At 41.5% G+C, this 19,123-nt stretch overlaps 2 protein-coding genes across 5 annotated transcripts in view; one reads left to right on the top strand and one right to left on the bottom strand.

Moving 5' to 3' along the window:
• Positions 1 to 1,837, top strand: part of LOC135332902 (dynein axonemal assembly factor 1-like) — a 9,782-nt gene extending 7,945 nt beyond the window's left edge. The window contains exons 13-15 of one of the 2 annotated variants that reach the window (XM_064527824.1): positions 1 to 127; positions 1,172 to 1,299; positions 1,594 to 1,837. The exon at positions 1 to 127 is cut by the window's left edge and continues 290 nt beyond it. In XM_064527824.1, coding sequence (XP_064383894.1) covers positions 1 to 127; positions 1,172 to 1,299; positions 1,594 to 1,728 — 390 coding nt within the window. In that variant the 3' untranslated portion in view covers positions 1,729 to 1,837. Of the gene's footprint in view, positions 128 to 1,168; positions 1,300 to 1,593 lie in introns of both variants that reach the window. The other variant, XM_064527823.1, reaches the window with a different exon arrangement.
• A 121-nt stretch (positions 1,838 to 1,958) lies between these two features.
• Positions 1,959 to 12,874, bottom strand: LOC135332904 (zinc finger CCHC domain-containing protein 7-like). 3 transcript variants are annotated; one of them, XM_064527826.1, is made up of 12 exons: positions 12,762 to 12,874; positions 12,374 to 12,459; positions 11,392 to 11,476; positions 10,960 to 11,195; positions 9,748 to 9,816; positions 9,382 to 9,498; positions 8,294 to 8,334; positions 5,315 to 5,464; positions 4,532 to 4,702; positions 4,229 to 4,267; positions 4,068 to 4,166; positions 1,959 to 2,918 (listed from the first exon to the last, which is right to left on the bottom strand). In XM_064527826.1, exons 1-12 carry the CDS (start codon positions 12,824 to 12,826, stop codon positions 2,079 to 2,081), a joined length of 1,998 nt encoding a protein of 665 aa, XP_064383896.1. In that variant the 5' UTR covers positions 12,827 to 12,874; the 3' UTR covers positions 1,959 to 2,078. The 3 variants fall into 3 exon arrangements, with proteins under 3 accessions (XP_064383896.1, XP_064383897.1, XP_064383898.1); XM_064527827.1 differs by having other exon boundaries at positions 11,392 to 11,479; positions 12,383 to 12,459; XM_064527828.1 differs by having other exon boundaries at positions 12,374 to 12,510; positions 12,762 to 12,849.
• Between the last annotated feature and the right edge of the window lie 6,249 nt (positions 12,875 to 19,123).

The following is a 19,123-nucleotide window of genomic DNA, read 5'->3' as shown; positions in this document are numbered from 1 at the left end:
GAGTTCAAGCCACTGATTGAAGCCGTGAGATCGGAGGCGGGTGATGGGAGGTGGGCGGACAGTGTGAGGAGTGGTGGGAGCGTGGGGAGGAGTGAGCACATGCTAGTCGAGGAGATAGAGGACACAGGTGAGGTAGTGTGTGTTGTACAGTGGAACCTCCAAATAAAAAACACTTGGGGCCAATAATTGTTGTATCGTTAGTAATAAGGTTGATGGCATAACTTTAATGGTTGTATATGCATACAAAATGATTTTAGTGTCCTTCCCCCCTGCCCCCACTGGCTTAGTGGTCTCTATGCCTACATGTACATGCATGTAGACGTGTACGTTAATTGAGCTTGTATGGTCTGTATACATACGTACATGTTGCTAATGGGTAGCAATTTGTTTGATTGTTTGTTTGTGTGGATATTGATCCTTACCATGCACTACACACAGTGTGTATATATGCACATGTATCGCACATGGGGAAACTGTTGTTGACATTCTGAGACCATGCTTCCTTCATGTGTGATGTACATGTTAACTCCATCCATGTTAGTTTTGCCTAACTGTTGCTATAGCCAGCCAGCCAGCTGCTGTTGTTAAGACCACTGACAGTTTGTAAAGCCATGAGTGTTGCTTATTCACTGTACATTCCAAACCGGTTGGCCTCACAAACATTACACATTCCAACAGCTAGTTTTTTAGTCAAAAATGGTGACCTTAGACAAACCTAGCTCTAACACTTGCTATGTTTTCCTTCCTATTACTTGTACCACATCCTTGACCCTGCTTTCACATTTCGTGTTAACTTGCCCCCCCCCCCCCCTCCCCTTAGTTTCAATGGAGTTCCCTTCCTCCCAGTCCCCCACTGCATTGTGTGTGTATCTGCTGATTCTATGTACACATGTGACCTTTAGAAATCCACTAACCCCCCACCAAGCCCCCCACTTTAGAGATGCTTTCACTGTCGATGAGTGTGTAATGTGGTTTCGAGTTTTAGGTCCTCTCTATACAATTTGTCAAAGTAGAAATTTTACACACACACACCCACACACACACACACACACACACACGCACGCACACACACACACACACGTCATAATTATGTTATGTATTGTACACAAATGCACATCATGTATATATCCGCTGGATACATTTTAATGTTCATTTGACTCCCCTGCAGCAGATCCACCCTCCACAAAGGACAGCTTCAGTGACCTGGGATTTGAGAACGACCCTGAAGTGATAGAAGCTGCGGCTGCACTGGCCAGACTGGAGACCACCCCCGCCAGTGAGCTCACAGAACAAGATAAGGTACGATACAATGTAGTGTGTGTATACGTGCACTGTGGGGTCTCAGGAACTGTAACAGTTGTGCCTTAAATTCAAAAACCCAAATTGTAATTGGTGTACATGCAATTGGCTATAATAATAATATAGAAGCTATTATTGGATGACACGTAAGTATTATGCACTGTCAGATATATAAAGGTTAGGTTAAGGCTTGGTGTGTACAGTACATGCTCTAGTCCACTGAAAGCAGAATATGTATTGCCTTAGTCTAGTTCACGGTGTGTTTCACGATGTCCCCCCTCCCCTTCGTTGTAGGTGTGGCGTCTGGCGGCAGTGGGTGGGTCCACGTTGGAGGAGGAGAGAGGGGAACTGGACCAGGGGGATAAGGAACGTCTCAAGGATAGGCTCACACACATGGGGGCACTCGATACTGTGTCTCTCAAGTTCTGACGGACACTCATCGACTTAATTTGTGGTTCATATTACTTGTACATGTGTTCTGTGCAATGCTAGCTTGCTTATTAATTACGGCAATTTAATATCGCTTTTTTCATTTTAATTATCACTTATTAAATTACGCCTTCAACGTTTTCTATCGACAGTTATAATTATACGTGGAAGACAAGCGTGTTTATAATAAATGGCATGCTCATAATTTTTTTTATCGACAATGAAAATAATTATTAAACAGTGGAGCAAACTTGCCAATAATAAATTATGTACATGCATGCAGATGTGCAGAGGAGAAATAACGTGCAAATTATATATAGCTATAATTATATAAACACACCACTGTGAGGCTAGTATCTATAGTGTTTTGGAGCGTGACTGTCCAATGTTCTCGCTGTATGGGGACTTCCCCTAAATCCTCGTGATGGCGTGTAATAATCGTCTCCTGCAGTTCGATGTCGCTTGTGGGGTGGTGGTGTGAATAATTGGTCATGTGATCTCCTACCTCGGTCATGTGATCTCTGGGCTGAGTCGTGAGAGTAGTGGTGGTCATGTGATTGACGGCGTTGGTCATGTGACCTCACAGCTGGGGGTACGTCTGAGAATCTCCGATGTGGATGTACTGGAGGAGGTGGGAGGAATGTGGGGGCGGGAGGGCCGTGACGATGTGAGGGTGTGAAGTGTGGAGGTGGGGGGAACAGAGGGTAACCGATGCCACGAGGTGGTGGTAGTAACGGTGTCCGAGGGAAATCATGTGACTGGCCAGTACTGTGTCGTCTGTCACTGCCTCGTTCGAAATCGGGTTCGCGGTAATTATCACGATGTAACTTTGGTTGGTTACCATGACTACTCGGGTGGCCACCACGTCCATGAGCATCGTACTGATCTCGTACATCATACTGATCTTGTATATCATATTGATCTCGTTCATCGTACGATCTTGAATGTTTTCCGCGATGCTTGGTACCATTTCCAGTGTGTTGGTCATGCTTACCTCGGCCATGTTTACTACCCTTGCGACCTTTTGAACCAGAGGACTTACTGCTTGTCTGGGGGGTGGTGGTTGGGGGAATCCCCAGATTTTGCCTAATTTGATCGATATTACGAGGAGGCCAGAACTCCATATTGTACTGTGCAATGAGGGATGTGGTGGCACGACAGTAATACTGGGGGCGTGTCTTAGTGCACTCCTGCAAGGGGGTGATATAATACAAGCCAGTAAAAAACCACCGAAAATCCCTCAGCAATTACTACTTGAGCTTGGGAACAAAGTTATTAATAGCAAAATATGGTTACGTACTTACTAAAATCATTACGATAAGTATATACACTAGCTATAACAATTATAGGTACTGTGTGTATACTAAAGGGGGGGGGTTGTTACTATAAATAGCGGCAATCTACGTGACTGAGTGATTACAGCTACAGCCATTACCACCCACAGACAGACTTATTAACAACTTTTCCCAAACTTTTGCTCACCCTCTCAAAAAGTGGTGTAATACCACACACGTAGGTAAGGCGCACAAAAGCCATGACGATGACGGCATAACTGAAAACACGATCAAGTTGTTAAACAAACAAGAGCTAAGGTTATGAAAACTTTGGCGTTTCCATCTCTACACAGGGGTTTTCCCTAACGTTACACACGCACACAGGGGACTTCCCGTCTATACTAACAGTGCACGTTGAGAGGCTTTGATACAGATAGTGAAAGTTTGTCAAACTACTTTAGTTCCTGGATATGTGTGCATAGCTGTACCGTCCCGGCACTAAGGTAGTTGTGCATATGTAAGATGTGTTACAACAACAAATAGTCTCTTTGTGAACACATTCTGCAATCCAGTGACAGGCTTCCTACACGCAACACATTGACATATACCATATATGCACACATGGTCACAGCATGCTGGCAGGACAGAGGGGACTACACAAACACCCTTAGCCAGTCAGACATATTATCACACTTAGGCAGTAATTGGGACCAACAAAAAAAAATTATTCTATGAATAAAGAATTCATCCCAAAACTGATTTCACATTATAATCATCAAAAGTGTATAATTAGCACGGAGGTACATGCAGACATGGAGGTGTAGGGATTTTAAAGAGGATTAAATAATTAGTGACAAAGGGATTTGGCACCATCACTGGCTTTGGGATCAACGGAAGTGACTAAGCGCACACTAACACATACAACTATACTAGTTGTCATATAGGCCACAATAATAATCAGTCTGTACTCTGAACTCTGAACCCAGGTTCTGATGCAAGATTATCATAATCATTACTATACGTAAAATAATAATATATATATAATTATAATCGAGCTGTACTTACGAAGCCGTAATGACCGTGGGCGGCACAGTTGAAACAGAACACCTTGGTAGAGGTACGCTGGTCCCTGGGGTGGATGGTCACTATCTCATCATGTGAGTACTGCCGGGTGGAAGGGACGATCACACGACATCATGTAACTTATAGTATAGTGTTTTACTCACATTTGTGTTGTGAAACTGCCTCCACTGATCAGGACAAATCTATAGTGTGTGTGAGTGTGTGTGAGGGTGTGTGTGTGTGTGTGTGTGCGTGGGTGTGTGCGTGTGTGTGTGTGTGTGTGTGTGTGTGTGTGTGTGTGTGTGTGATGTGTGTACAGTATGTATTTTACTACATGTATTAACAGTTATACACATACGTAGTGTATTTACCAACACACTACAGCAATTATTTTGCACCGGAAACCAACCAAATACTAAATGAAATTTTTTTTTTGATTATGCTCATAACAATGAGCATGTACTCACTGAGGCGTGGTGTCCCTGCATGTAGCATCTCCCACAGTCCACTATCCTCCCACACGGTCCAGTGCACCTCCTCCCGCGATGAGAGGGCTGGTAGCAATACGAACACTGGGACTGAGGGCATTTGCTGCTCATGTGGCCTAGGCCGGCACAGAAATGGCACACATTGTGTCGCTGTGTGTGTGTGTGTGTGGGGGGGGGTTGTGTGTGTGTGTGTGTGTGTGTGTGTGGGGGAGTTGTGTGTGTGGTGCGTGTGTGTGTGGGAGGAGTTGTGTGTGTGTATGTATGGAGGGTGTGTGTGTGTGTGGGGAGTTGTGTGGGTGTGTGTGTGTGTGTGTGGGGGGGAGTTGTGTGCGTGTGTGTGTGTGTGTGTGGGGAGTTGTGTGTGTGTGTGTGTGTGGGAGGAGTTGTGTGCGTGTGTGTGTGGGGGAGTTGTGTGTGTGTGTGTGTGTGTGGGGGGGGGTAAAAGTGACATAATGACAGTCTATATACAATATGCCAGTGCATCCTACAGACTAAGCGTGTATAAAGTACATTCAGATCACTATCGCTAGCTGCTGGTTTGTTTGGTGCAGGGGAACACACACGTGTGTACAATCGATCATGACAGACTTGTAGGTAGTGGAAATATTGCAGCCTTTGTTTACGCAAGACCTGGTGTATTGAAAGAGGTATAGACTCACAGGGACTGGCACCAGAGGCTGTGTGTACAACTAATTTATACTATTCTAAGAAACAGCAATAAACACAACATTCTGTGGAGACTTATTGCCTATAGTGGTATACCTTCGGCCAGGGACAGTTTTTGTTAGTGTGGTCACGTTGCTTGCAATTGGAGCACTTGGCACCTCCTCCGCCCTTTTCCTTGTCGTTGTAATAGCGTCCGGGTCGATCCCCTAGTCCCTTCTCAAACAATCTCTCGTAAGCAGCACGGCCCTGTGTGTGTGTGTGTGTGTGTGTGTGTGTGTGTATAGGGGGGTTATTAGAGTGTCATACAGGGGGGAAAGGGGGATATCCCTCCTCTGGCTCAAATTTGCATTCAGATACTAGTTTTATGACTGAGTATAAGTAAAACCCACTAGAATTCACCTTAGACCACCTAATTAACAGTATTTCCCAGGCATGCCCCTGGGTTTCCATAGCCGGCGACGTTACATACTAACAGGGTATTGAAATAACAGATGACTTTTTTGTTAGCAACATTTTCTGATGACTTTTAGACCCCCACCCTTTCAAAGCGTGCTTTTATTTCCCCTCTCTACTTCAAAATCCTGTATGACACCCTGGTCCAATAACTTGTGTGTGTGTGTGTGGGTTAACTAAAAAAAATACTCTGAAATGCTGCAAACACTTGCACAATGACTGTGGTCCAATGACTTAGGTGGTCTAGAACACCAAAATTCAACTCTACAAACTGTAGAGCTCTAAGAGATAGATATCTGTCACAGTACACGGTATCTATAGCAATACAATGACTATGTACATTATAGGCTATATTCACAGCAACGTGACAGTTGACTGGGCAACATCAACCAAAAACAAGCTAATCAAAAGCAAAACAATCACAAAAGGTGGTATCGTAGAAAACCACAAAAAAAACGAATCACCTCTTATCAAGACAGCTCAGCAAATAACGCAGTGGGGAAACACAGACTAACCACCCTTCTAGCTATTGGGAGGTGGGGACATCATCCGAAGTTATCACATAGAAAACTATCGCTTGAAAGGGGATGAGAGAACACACCATAATATTATATTAATGAAAGTAAATCGTAGCTGCAATTAATCCACTTCTGCAAGGAACTTCCTGCATCCCAAGAAAGTGGAACCTAGGGAAGGCCACCTAACAGAAAGGTCATGGGAAGTGGCGACACTTGTTAAAATTCCCCCCCTCCCCCTCTAGTACCCCTGCATACGCATACATGTATGTGAACACCACTACATGTGTCAAGGTGAAAGTGCACAAGATGGAAATGAGAATCAGCTGAAAAATCCCCTAAAAACACATGTTTATAGTTAGCTTTACCACTTCCACAGACAACACCCCCACACACATACCAATAGATAATCATGCCTGCATGCACATTTATAACTTCTGGATTATACACTTGGAGAATATCCATTAGTATATGTTACAGTCGAGGAGGAAATGATAGAAACAGTAGAAACAATACCAAAACCACTCAACGGGTTTTGTAGTATCAATAATATTATTAGGAGACATTAATGATCAAATGATTACAATTTCTGGACACACTTGTGTATACTCCTGTATGTACAGCAGGCGAGGAAATGACAGAAACAGTAAAAACGTAGGAAATGATACTAGCTAGTGTAAATCAAAGCCATGCTATTTTCCTTGCAGTGACAATAAGAGGTTACAAGTGTACAAGGATAAGAACGACACTCAGAGCTTCGAGAGCAACACAACATAGAGTACCCAGTAATCAGTAATGGACACTGAGAAACAACAACAACGAGTGGGGATTTCCCCTAGAGGCTTATCCATCAGACCATCAGCTTAATGATTAAAGGGTATGATTATAATAACCACATTAGAGGGAGTTATAACGCTGAGTATTATTACAGGGGAGGGGGGGCAGTCCCTTTAACTTGAAGCCATCATGGGATAAGGGTAACGTCACATCTAATCATGTTACAACTAACACATAGTTACAGGGGGTTGTCAAGAAGCCATTCAAGCCAACGAGTTTAATTCACAGTGAACAGGAAAACAGGAAATGCCCCTCCCCCCTCTGAATAACAAGTGTCAGCCTTAGGACCACTTGGAAAATATCCCTACAATATATTTCCCAAATATAGCCAGCTGCACGTCTGAACATGTACGCACAATGACAGCCCCATGTGTGCATGTCAACCCAGTGGCCCTAACAGCCCCCGTAGTGGATGTGTGACTTACTACAGTTGTAATTACTATGACCAACAAACAGGGGCTCGCTGTTTATAACGTCACTTTCAATAATGGAAAGGGATCGACGTATTTTATCACATGGGGAGGTGAGAATATTCAGTATGTTCCGGTGTTAGGGGAAGGTGAGTTTAGTGAGAAGTAAGGAGATTTGGGGAAGTGACTAAGTGAGAACTGACTATACACACACTGTGTTAGGTGATGAAGGGATGTGGTATTCTAACACTTTCTATCAGTGTCATGACGATACTATCAAATCACACAAAATGTCAGGAAATACTGTGTTTGGACATAACCCAAATAGAGCCGCTTGTCTAGTGCACACGCATGTACTGTATTATAATGGAAATCCTTCCACCAACAAAGCAGATAACACAGAGATCACAGCAAGTACAATATAGTAGAGGGATATACAGGGATAATCCCGGGGATGCCCCTAGGGCATGGGAGACATGAGCTGAGAATTGAGTCAGCCATCCATAGGAACGCAACAAAAATGGCTTCTATTCTGAAACACCTAAACAATTAACCCATATTAGTGCAATAGACCATATCTCAGCACACACGCAAGCATTTCCTCCACTAACCATTGTGCTGGAGAGTCAATGGTGACGAGACAAATACTTTAACTTGCACCATATGGGGGGGCACCCCAGGGAAAAGCTACGGCCTTGCAGGTCACATGATCAGGTCACATGATAAGGACACGCATTAAGATCTAGGTACATGCAGCATCACTACAGCAGAGTACTCTTGCTATACAGTCTAATGCTATTATAGTACACTAAAGCCACACAGCAAAATACCGTACAGCACGCACACACCCACTCACATACCAGTTGGTCTTTCTTGCAGATGGCCCAGTCAGCAGATATCCCTACAAGTGCGACAAAGCGGTGAACAACACAAAACCACACAAGCGAAAACAACCAACCCAAATATTCCAACTATCAATATTTCAACACCGTCCAGCATATGGACTCATACCACAAACACTTTAGGAATATTGTAATTACATGTTGAAAACACAACTGTAGAAGGCAATAAAATAATAATTATTATAAGGGATCATTAATTTTTTTGGGAAGTAAAAACTCTGATGGTTGTCCGTGGTTACTAATAGAGTCAGCACTCCGTTACTATACTAATGTGTACCAGATATTTCGTCACTAGGAACGGTATTGACGGGAATTATTGGGAGGACCAATATATAGTCTCCCAGTCAGATTAAAATGAGGCAATCTTGCTATAATTTAATGGTATCGTTAATTAAAGCCCTTAATAGCATTACCTCATACTTCCTCGCCTCGCCTAGCTAGGCCGGCCCTTACACAGAAAGAGAGTGGGCGCACTTCATTAATTATTGTAAGTGAGGGTGGGCATGTTGAAACAGGAAGTCAAAGGGAACTATAATTAAAACCCTCAGGGCAAATGCACGAGGAATGCGTTTACCTCTGATTTTCGTTTCCTACATGTACGTCTGATTAATTATTCAGGAATGTCCATCGTACACTAGTTACTGTGGAAGCAGGTTATGGTGATCACATAAGACACCCTATAAGAACACGCCCCCTCTACCCACTCACCCACTCACCCACCCACACACACTGACGTCATCCCGCCAGCTGTACACAAGCACACACTCCTTCCTCCATTCTCAACTATGTTACACAATATTGACATGCGTGCATCACAGGTGAAGCATGCACACACCCTGAAAACAATAGATACAGGAAGTACCAAACAAGGGATTGGTAGAAAATGACGAGAAGAAGTGAGTACCCACAGGCAGTGATACAAGGAACATAACCAATATGTGTAGCAACAGTGCAAACAGGCCGACCCGTTGCCTAGCAACCACGAAGCATCCCCTCTTACTCTAACCGACCCGCATGCCTAGCAACCATAGAGCACCCCCTCTCACCCTCTGTGTCCAGGTCTCCCTGATCACACAGCTCCATGCCGTTACTGGCCCCATCGCCATTGCTGTCCCTGTCTGCAGTGTTAGCTAGGTCGTCGAAATGGAGAGAGTCCTCAGAGTCTGTGTGTGTGGGGGTGTATGTGTTGTGAGGGTGTGGGGTGTACGTGTTGTGAGTGTGTGGGTGTGTGGTGAGGTAATTGAGATATCCTAAGGCTGGTTGTAACAGTCCTAGTAACGCTACTGTAACAGCACTTGCAGAATCTACGATATACCCACACTGGCTGGTACTAACCACCTCTAGTACCACATAATTTATTTGCTGAAAAGTATTCACTGTGTAATCATATCAATGCATGTACAGAAACTCACCTGAGTCGGAGCTATCAATGAGGATGACATCACCAGCAGGAGGTTCAGTATCACTGATAACAATCACATCTATATGTGTGTGTGTGTGTGTGTGTGTGGAGGGGGGATTATAGCGTACCATGCAGCTCTACTCTTTACAAAAAAGAAACACTACAAAAGAAACGCAACAGAATCAGTTTATCCATTTGAAGACCATCCAGTGTATTGTACGACATGGCACAGTGGAGACACTGTACATTCCGTGAGATGGGATTGCCCTAACAAACAAATACACAAACAAAACACTTTACAACAACAAAAACTAAAAGTTTGCTTTCGTGAGAGTACTCGGAGCGATAATGCAATAGTCAGTTATACACCTGTACATGTACATGTAGTTCATATTCTTAAGCATTTATTGTTATTTGTGGCATTATTGTTTGAAAGAGGAAGTGAACTCAAGTAATCAATAGTGCACACACACACAGGCAATGTTACAATAAGTGTTATTATGCAAACAAAAACCCAAGCCTGCATGTACACAGCACAGGTACGCATGTGACTGAGCATCATAACTGGCCAATGAAGCTGGTTCTACAGTGCATAAAGCTTAAGTTCTGTAAAAATAATAGAGCTCACAATTGCATGCTAAATAAAGAGGTGGCCTGCTAACACAGGTCCAACCCATAGCGTGTGGAGTGGGTGGTATGGAGTGCGTGATATAATAATTAAATAGTGACTTAGCTGTTTACCACTTTACAGGTGCAATAACTGCACTGTCAGCAGATTAGGGAAGCTTCTGTTTCATGCTCAATTTACCCTGAGCAAGCACATCACACATCACACCATCTTATAAAAAAAAACTCCACACAACATTTTTGGAATCAGTATAACCAAGGGACAGATATATTCAATGGATTACACCTCGTAAAGTGAAGCTACATCGGTTTGTCCCAACAGCAGTTTCAAATTTCTATTAACGAGGGTATGAAATACACGGGTTTTCCACTTGATGTCTGAACATGTAACTAGATTGAAAAATGTGCTTCTAATTGGTCCATTCAGTTATACCATAAGATACGCTTGCAAAACATTAATTTGTTATTGTGAAGCCATGCAGTCACAAAATAAACACAATACAACAATACGCAAGATACTATGTGTACGTGAAAATTGCGTAATTCGTAATCCCCAAAACTTTCGCTGGATTATCCCTGTACGGTGGATGCATACCTGATGCGCTGCCTTTGGTCTTCTTTCCTTTCTTTACAGCCTCCTTGACCGTTGTCCCTACATTCGCTAAAGGGGACTCTATTGAGCGATGAGAGCTAGACGTTTGGTCACCATGGAAACTAGGGTCGTCGGTACATGACGAGATATCGAGTAGCGATTTGTTTGTCTTTGATTTTCGTTTATCTTTTCTCAGTTTCTTTAACGCTTTTTTTTCCACACGTGTCAAATTCTTCAACCTACAGGGAGAGTGAAGAATAAATAGATAGTGATTCTGAAAGTCACATGCATAATTATCGTGATTGTACTCGAAGTGAGGTAACTTTTAAGAGTATAATTATTAAGACTGAACAAAGCCTTTACATCCCAGGTCATCAAGTCAAGGTGTAAAGATATAGTGTAAAGATCAGGGGTGTAAAGGTCAATGAGGTTAACCTTTTGGACCGCTTGTCCTTGTCCACCACGAGTGACACTGAGAGATCTTGATTGGACGGACTTACAGCATGCTCGACACTTGACACTGTGTGGGGGGGGGGCAATTAAACATATCTTCGTCTCCAATCACTGCTAACCATTTTTGGCCGTTATTAATTCAAAGTGAAAATTGGTAAAATTATTAAGGAGTCTCCAGTTTGGACAAACACGCTAAACGGAAACAAACATGCAAGAATAATCAAGTGTGTATATCCAATAATTAAGCTCACACGTACATTACTGAACACAACCACATCGTGCAGTAGGCCTTGGTAGTAAGGGCTAGCACAAGCAAGGGGTTTTTATTGAAGAGCTTAATTGTATATAATTATTATAGTATATAAAATTATGAGTGATGCTCCCAAGCCGAGCTGTACTAGAGCTCGTACAGTGTGTTAGCTATAGTCTACCTATATACAAAGACCTTGCATTGTACTAGTTATCAAAACTGGCGGCAAACATTGTCTAAATTAAGCCAACTAAGCCGCTAAAATTAGAAATCTAGTGTCATATCAAACACAGAACTATAATACATGTACATGTACAACGGGGGAAGAATGCGTCGCTAGATTAGAAAGTTTTGCATTCAACAACAAAGTGTGTGCACACACCAACCACAACCACATTATAATAATGCTGACAGTAGTCCTAAGGAATGGTACATTAGGTGACCTATACTCCACTGTGTATTTGGTGCTCTCTAAAGCAATTCTGAATTCCTTCACGTATACTCTGAGTCCATTCTTTTGACTATGCTTCTCTAAATTGCTACATGTAGCTATATACTCATAGGTTGCTGCATCAGCTTGAGACAACTTGTGTAAAGGGGTGGGCACATGAGGTCTGTTTTCTTGTGAATTTCTCTGGTGTGGTCATAAATATGGTGTGGTCATAAATATGTACGACCCCCTTCCCCCCCCCACCTCGCATGTGACGTACGTACCATTATCTGATTGGTCGGAAGTGAAGAACATGTGAGCGTAAATGGTGTCCCGGACATCTTGGTCGACCTCTTCACTCTCACACCCACTAAAGGAAAAATATTAGACATTTGCTTTGGGGGAATTCCCTTCCTGTGAACTGAAAACTGTGGTGGATGTGCATACGTACGTACGTACGTACACACAGATATGGGCAATGACTACTCATGTACAAGAGTGTTCTGATGCTTGACCCAAAGTCACACACACACACACACCAAGTTGGCTAGCTAGCAATACTGAGCTGATTCGCAGAAAGCAAAAGCTAAAAAGCCTAAGACTCCAACATGCTTTTACACCGTGAATAATACAGCCACACTGGGCCGGCTATCTATAGTATCTTCCCCTCACCTGTCCTCGTAGGAAGGTAGCCTAAGGTCATTGAAATCAGAGCTAGAGATAGGGTCCTTGTTCATGCTTTCTACTTGGATCCACCACGTGTAGTTATGTCATCAGAATAATTATAATCAAACTCAACAGGAAGTAAATATTTATTAGCTAATGGAGCCTGATGGAATGAAGAAGACCTTCTCAATTGAAAGGTCTCAGCTTACACAACACAAGAAGGGTAAAGCTGAGAAAGCCATAATTTGCATCCACAAACATCTTCAGTTAAATTGCCATTTCCACTTTCTGTATAACGCAGTTAATTAACGGAAAAAAAACCTAACATTTGTAAACATGGCATATTTGCACAGTGCAGTGTTGTATAAAACTAAAATGTTTGCCTAACTAAACAACCTTCTGAAATAAGATTAACAAGAATCAAAAATGCAACTTTTCAAACTTTCAGCTGCAATATACAGCTTTCTGCTCTGTGTTTTGCTCCAGTTATGTTGTCATAATCCGACCAGAAATCAAACGTTAGCGGCTCCTACAGTCGTGGTGACTGCAATCGAAGTCGTTGAAAACATTATGAAGAGAGAAACGGATTCTGAGCATCAAAATCGTAATCAAGAACTCCAATCACGAGTGGAACAAGCTGTAAACATTTCACTTTCAGAATTCAGTAGTGATGTAAACAAGAAAAACCTAACGAATAACATTGTTAAACAGCTGATAGCAGGTGGTATTGAAGAAATATGCCCAACTAAATGCAAGCCACGAAGCAAGAGCTATCTTGCTGAACTATTCCTAAGAAGCAATGCTCCTAGTTGCTTGTACCTTCAACATATCACGCTAGACACCATCGAGGAAGGCCTAACAATTTATGCACTTGGTGGAAATGCTACCTGTGAAAGAATAACCTATGCCGAGCAGTGTCTGTCCCAACAGCCGGATGAACCGATTGCTTGCTCATGGACAACCACTTTTCAAGAAATCACTCAATTACAATCGGACCAATATTTCCCTCACTACATGCTCAACGTTGATTGCCATGGTTGCTCTGAACCGCATGCTCCATCATGTCCCTCGTACGCACCAGGTTGTTTCTATAGGGAGAAAAAAGTAAGGTTTAATTTACTCAAGGCGACTGGTGAATGTGACTCGGAAGGCTACGAGGAGTGGGAACCCGACTATCAGCTGCAAAAAGTAAACGCAGGATGCAGTTGCAAATTTGCTGGATGACCTGATTAAAATGAAAGGACTTAATGAAATGTTTTTATCTATAATTATAGCATTCTATATTCTACAACCATTATAACTATTATAATATTTATTATGCATTGACATTAATTTTTATAACCATTATAACTATTTATTAATTCATTATGCATGCATTTCTGTTTGGAACCCAAAAAGTAAACAACATTTTTTTCAGTTTCAGTCACATGCACTGTATAACACACTGGATGAGGCAAACTAACACATACCTTGATTCTAGTCTACTTCCTTGATGATCTATGTTGCAATTGGAATTAGCTCACATCTTTCTAGTTATACTCTAAGAATATACCCAACATACAGTTGTCATTTCAGCAAGTCTCACTATAAAAATACAGCAGAAATGGAATCTTACAACAGTCTATCAACTACAACTAACCATGGCAGCATTTACATTGTGCAGAACATTCTTTCTATTGCTAGTTGCTCTATTAGCAACCACAAGTGCTTTACCACTAATCTCAAGAGTACCAGCCCATCCTCCTCAAACACTCGAATCTCTACCTGATACAAGACAAGCAAGACAAGTTGACTGCACAGGAGAATTATGCAATTCAAAAGTAAATGTGAATCGAACTAGCGATTCTAACGCTTCTTCACAAGGATGTCTCAGTCTCGAGCAACGGTTAGCCGAAGATTTTGGAGAGGTGAAGGAAGCGAGTAAATCTCTATTCCCCTTTTTTGCCTACCCTGAAATTTACTTGGACTTCGAAAAAGACAAAAGTATAACAGCTGAACAAAAACATCTTGAAAACTGTGAAACTTTGCAGAGAGGGCTGACTCGTGAAGGTGGAATCTGCTCCTGGAGCTACACTTGTGAATACAAAGCTGACGAATTTCCACACTACCAAATTCAGGCCACAAACTGCAGTAAGCCGAAAGACAGCCTACGGAATAGAATCAAATGCCAACCATTAACTCAGTTGGTACACTTCGCAAAGAAAGAAAATGGGTGTTGGAATTCGGCAGACAAATATGTAAACATTGGCTGCAAATGCAAAGAAATCACACAAGAAAACAATTATTAGACTTGCGGGATAGCTGGACTATACCGCTATAAAACTAGGATCATTTTTTAGGCATTGAAAATTATTTATTTTTTGGAACCATACAGTCAATCTCACCTATCTACATTCTATACATGATATCTATCACCATACACTCACTTATTAAAAATAACAATCATTATATTGATTTCCCCACTTGTAAACCATAGACCTAGCGATGAAAATAATATGACAGGGATTTGTATAAAAGTGTAGATCTACAAACAAAAATATAAAATAACCAATGATGCAACACTAAAAGTATAATATTATTATGCACTATAGCTAGATCTAATGACACACACCCAGAACGTATAGTTTAAATGCATGAGTGAGGAGTTTCAGTTGACAATCCTCAGTACAACTGCAGCTTTAATTAATAGCTGTAGTGCTGCGCTTGATACGGTAGATTCAGCCCCACCCTCTTAGCCTACCTACCCCTTCTTATCTTTTCTGTGTAGCGATCTCTTACCAAACACTTTAACCCTACTGGACTTTAAACCCTACTGGACAGACACACATTAATTAACAGACAAGAAAGTATAGTGGTGCTCCAGCAAATTACACAGTTGTACAGTTGTACAATTGATATACTTAAACCACAAAACACATGTTGTATCCTTATACTAACAATATAAATTATGTTATTAGTATAAGTATATGAACAGACCTGTATTATGGAAGCTGTATTATAATTATACAGCTTCCATAATACAGGTCTGTTCACTTGCTTCAAAAAGCCCGGATCTCTGCCAGTAGACTGTACTACTGCGAAGAGACATCGGATGATTACTTCGTTTTTCTCTGATATCCTTACTATCAAGAATTGATTTTAGTGCATGAGCCACGTGTCTATATGCAGACGCTCATCCTTGAGCCCGTCCATGTCAATTAAACCCCAAACCTGAGAGGAGGAATCACAGTCACCGGGCTCCGGGCCTTACTGAATACTATTGGGAACTAACCATAGCCACAGTTAGTACAATGGGCAGTTATAGAACAACCATGTACCAGTGGCAGCTTTTTTTACCCAATTGAATTCTCTCAGTTTTCCTTGACAGGGATAAATTCCAGAAGAGGGAGAACACGATTAACCTTTTAATTAAGTTAACCTTTCATCTTTTCTTTCTTTATAACCCGCAGGTTTAGCATCATGCATGGTCAGCTCCTTGACTTTGGACTCTCCACCATTGACCAGCAACCCTCTGACTTGGTATACCTTCCTTCTCTATCAGTGATTGTGAAGTTGTAATTAGCTTTCCCGAAAACGTAATTCGTATATATCTGCTCTGCGATTATTTTCACACAGCTCAAACTGTGGGACCTTGCTGTTCGGACCCTTCGGATTAGCCCAGTCCAATCTGCTGAGTGGTCACTCCAATACCCCAGCTCTCTATATATTCTCAAGATTCATCAGTTAGCTACACCTTAAGTATTTCACATTATTTCCCATTGAATCACAGCTAGGGCTCCATCATGATGATCAGTGGGGTGGTAGTAGTTCGCATTCGGGCCCAGTTGAGCAGAGGGAGAACGAATTGTGCAAGTTGTAGAGTAACCGCATGCATACATGCAATATAATTATTCCACTTGTAGATAGTTTGTTACGTTACAGAGCAGCCATTATAAATTAAAGCATCTTTTTAGCAAAAAGTCATATACCGCTCTTTTGCACCGTTCGCATTCCTGCCAGAGTACGGTCCAAGTTGCTGCGTGCAACTATAGTTAGTTTCATTCCACCGAAGTAACCGCACTCGCAGGGCTTTCATTGAGTTTGGCGCTCATAATTAGATTTACAGCTTCGAAAACTTCGTAAAATGAAGCTGATGAAAACGGTTTTACTCCCAAAAACAAATTTGCTTTACAGGAATTTAGCTATAACCACTGTGCGCATGGAGCTGATGGAATTTGAATGGAGATCGATCTTCTCAATTGAAAGGTCTCGATCAGCTTATAATTTTATACTCATCGCATGCCAACCAAGAGTACGTTAATCAGTTCTCTCTATCGACAAACACAACACAAAAAGGGTAAAGCTGAGCCTCGGAAAGCTATAATTTGCATCCCCATGGTTGCTCTGAACCGCATGCTCCATCATGTCCCTCGTACGCACCAAGTTGTTTCTATAGGGAGAATGTGATATCTTGAAAAGATTCAATTAATTCACAAATATGGAACTCTGAACATAAATCATAAGAACAGCTATTTCAGAACACAAAGAGAACATTCTAAAATTAGCTAGTAACACAAGAGAACATGCTAGACTAGTAAGAAATCAGGACACAATCATACACACAGTATATACACAGAACATCATTACCACTAATGAGGCTAAAGGTTATTATATTTCCTATATACATATGTTCTAATACCATATATATGGTACTTAACAGTTACTGAAATCATCACAGAGAAAAAAGTGAGTTTTAATTAACTCAAGGCGACTGGCGAATGTGACTCGGAAGGCTACAAGGAGTGGGAACCTGACTATCAGCTGCAAAAAATAAACGCAGGATATATATGCAGTTGCAAATCGCTGGATAATGCGAAAGACTTTGATTTATTTCATTATACATTTCTGTTTGCAACCCCAAAAGTAAACAACATTTTTATTCAGTTTCAGTCAGACTGTATAACACACTGGATGAGGCAAACTAAAACTAACACATACCTTGATTCTCGTCTACTTCCTTGATGATCTGTGCAATTGGGTCACATGCATCTTTGTCTATTTACTCTAAGAACACACCTTGTCATGCATTTCTGAGCAAGTCTTGCTATAAAAATACAGCAGAAATGGAACCTTACAACAGTCTATCAACAACAACTAACAATGGCAGCATTTACTTTGTGCAGAACATTCTTTCTATTGCTAATTGCTCTATTAGCAGCCACAAGCGCTTTACCACTAATCTCAAGAGTACCAGCTCATCCTCCTCAAACACTCGAATCTCTACCTGATACAAGACAAGCAAGACAAGTTGACTGCACAGGAGAATCGTGCAATTCAACAATAAATGTGAACAGAACTAGTTATGACAATAGCAGTTCTACCGTTTTATTGCAAGGATGCCTCAGCCTCAAGCAACGATTAGCCGAAGATTTTGGAAAGGTGAAGGAAGCGAGTAAATCTCTATTCTCCTTTTTTGCCTACCCTGAAATTTACTTGGACTTTGAAAAAGACAGAAGTATAACAGCTGAACAAAAACATCTTGAAAACTGTGAAACTTTGCAGAGAGGGCTGACTCGTGAAGGTGGCATCTGCTCCTGGAGCTACACTTGTGAATACAAAGCTGACGAGTTTCCACACTACCAAATTCAAGCCACAAACTGCAGTAAGCCGAAAGAAAGCCTACGGAATAGCTTCAAATGCCAACAATTAACTCAGTCGGTACACTTCGCAAAAAAAGAAAATGGGTGTTGGAATTCCGCAGACAAAGATATAAACATTGGTTGCAAATTCGAAAAAATCACACAAGAAAACGATTATTAAGACTTGATAGCTGGACCATACCTGTTTATCTAGGATGATTTTTTTAGGCATTGAAAATTATTTATTTTTGGAACCATACAGTCAATCTCACCCATCTATTCTCTATACATGATATCTATCACCACACTCATTAGCATAATTATGATTTCCCCACTAGTAATAAACCAAAATTCACTATAGCGATGATATGAGGGATTTGTATACAAAGTGTAAATAAAATAACCGATGATGCAACACTAAAAGTGTATGTAGTGTAGCTATAGATCTATATAGTGACACACATGCACCCAGAACTTATATATGGGTGAGGAGTTTCAGTACAGTTTACTTCATGCAGTACGGACAGCTAGCTAAGCTGTGCTCGGTGCATGTAGGACTCAGCCCAACCCTCTTAATCCTTATCTTTTCTAGATTTTACTGATCCTCTTACCAAAAACTTTTGGACGTGGTGGACACACTGAAATAATAAGTGCTCCAGCAAATTACACAGTAACAATTGGTATAGATACTTAGATCTAAACATTTTTGAATCACAACTTATAAACCGTGATGCACACACGTACTTATTT

This window comes from Halichondria panicea, chromosome 3 (genome assembly GCF_963675165.1).
Source record: "Halichondria panicea chromosome 3, odHalPani1.1, whole genome shotgun sequence".
NCBI classification, from domain to species: Eukaryota; Metazoa; Porifera; class Demospongiae; order Suberitida; family Halichondriidae; genus Halichondria; species Halichondria panicea.
Note: the sequence above shows the minus strand (reverse complement) of the source record. Positions and strands in the feature narration are given on the sequence as shown.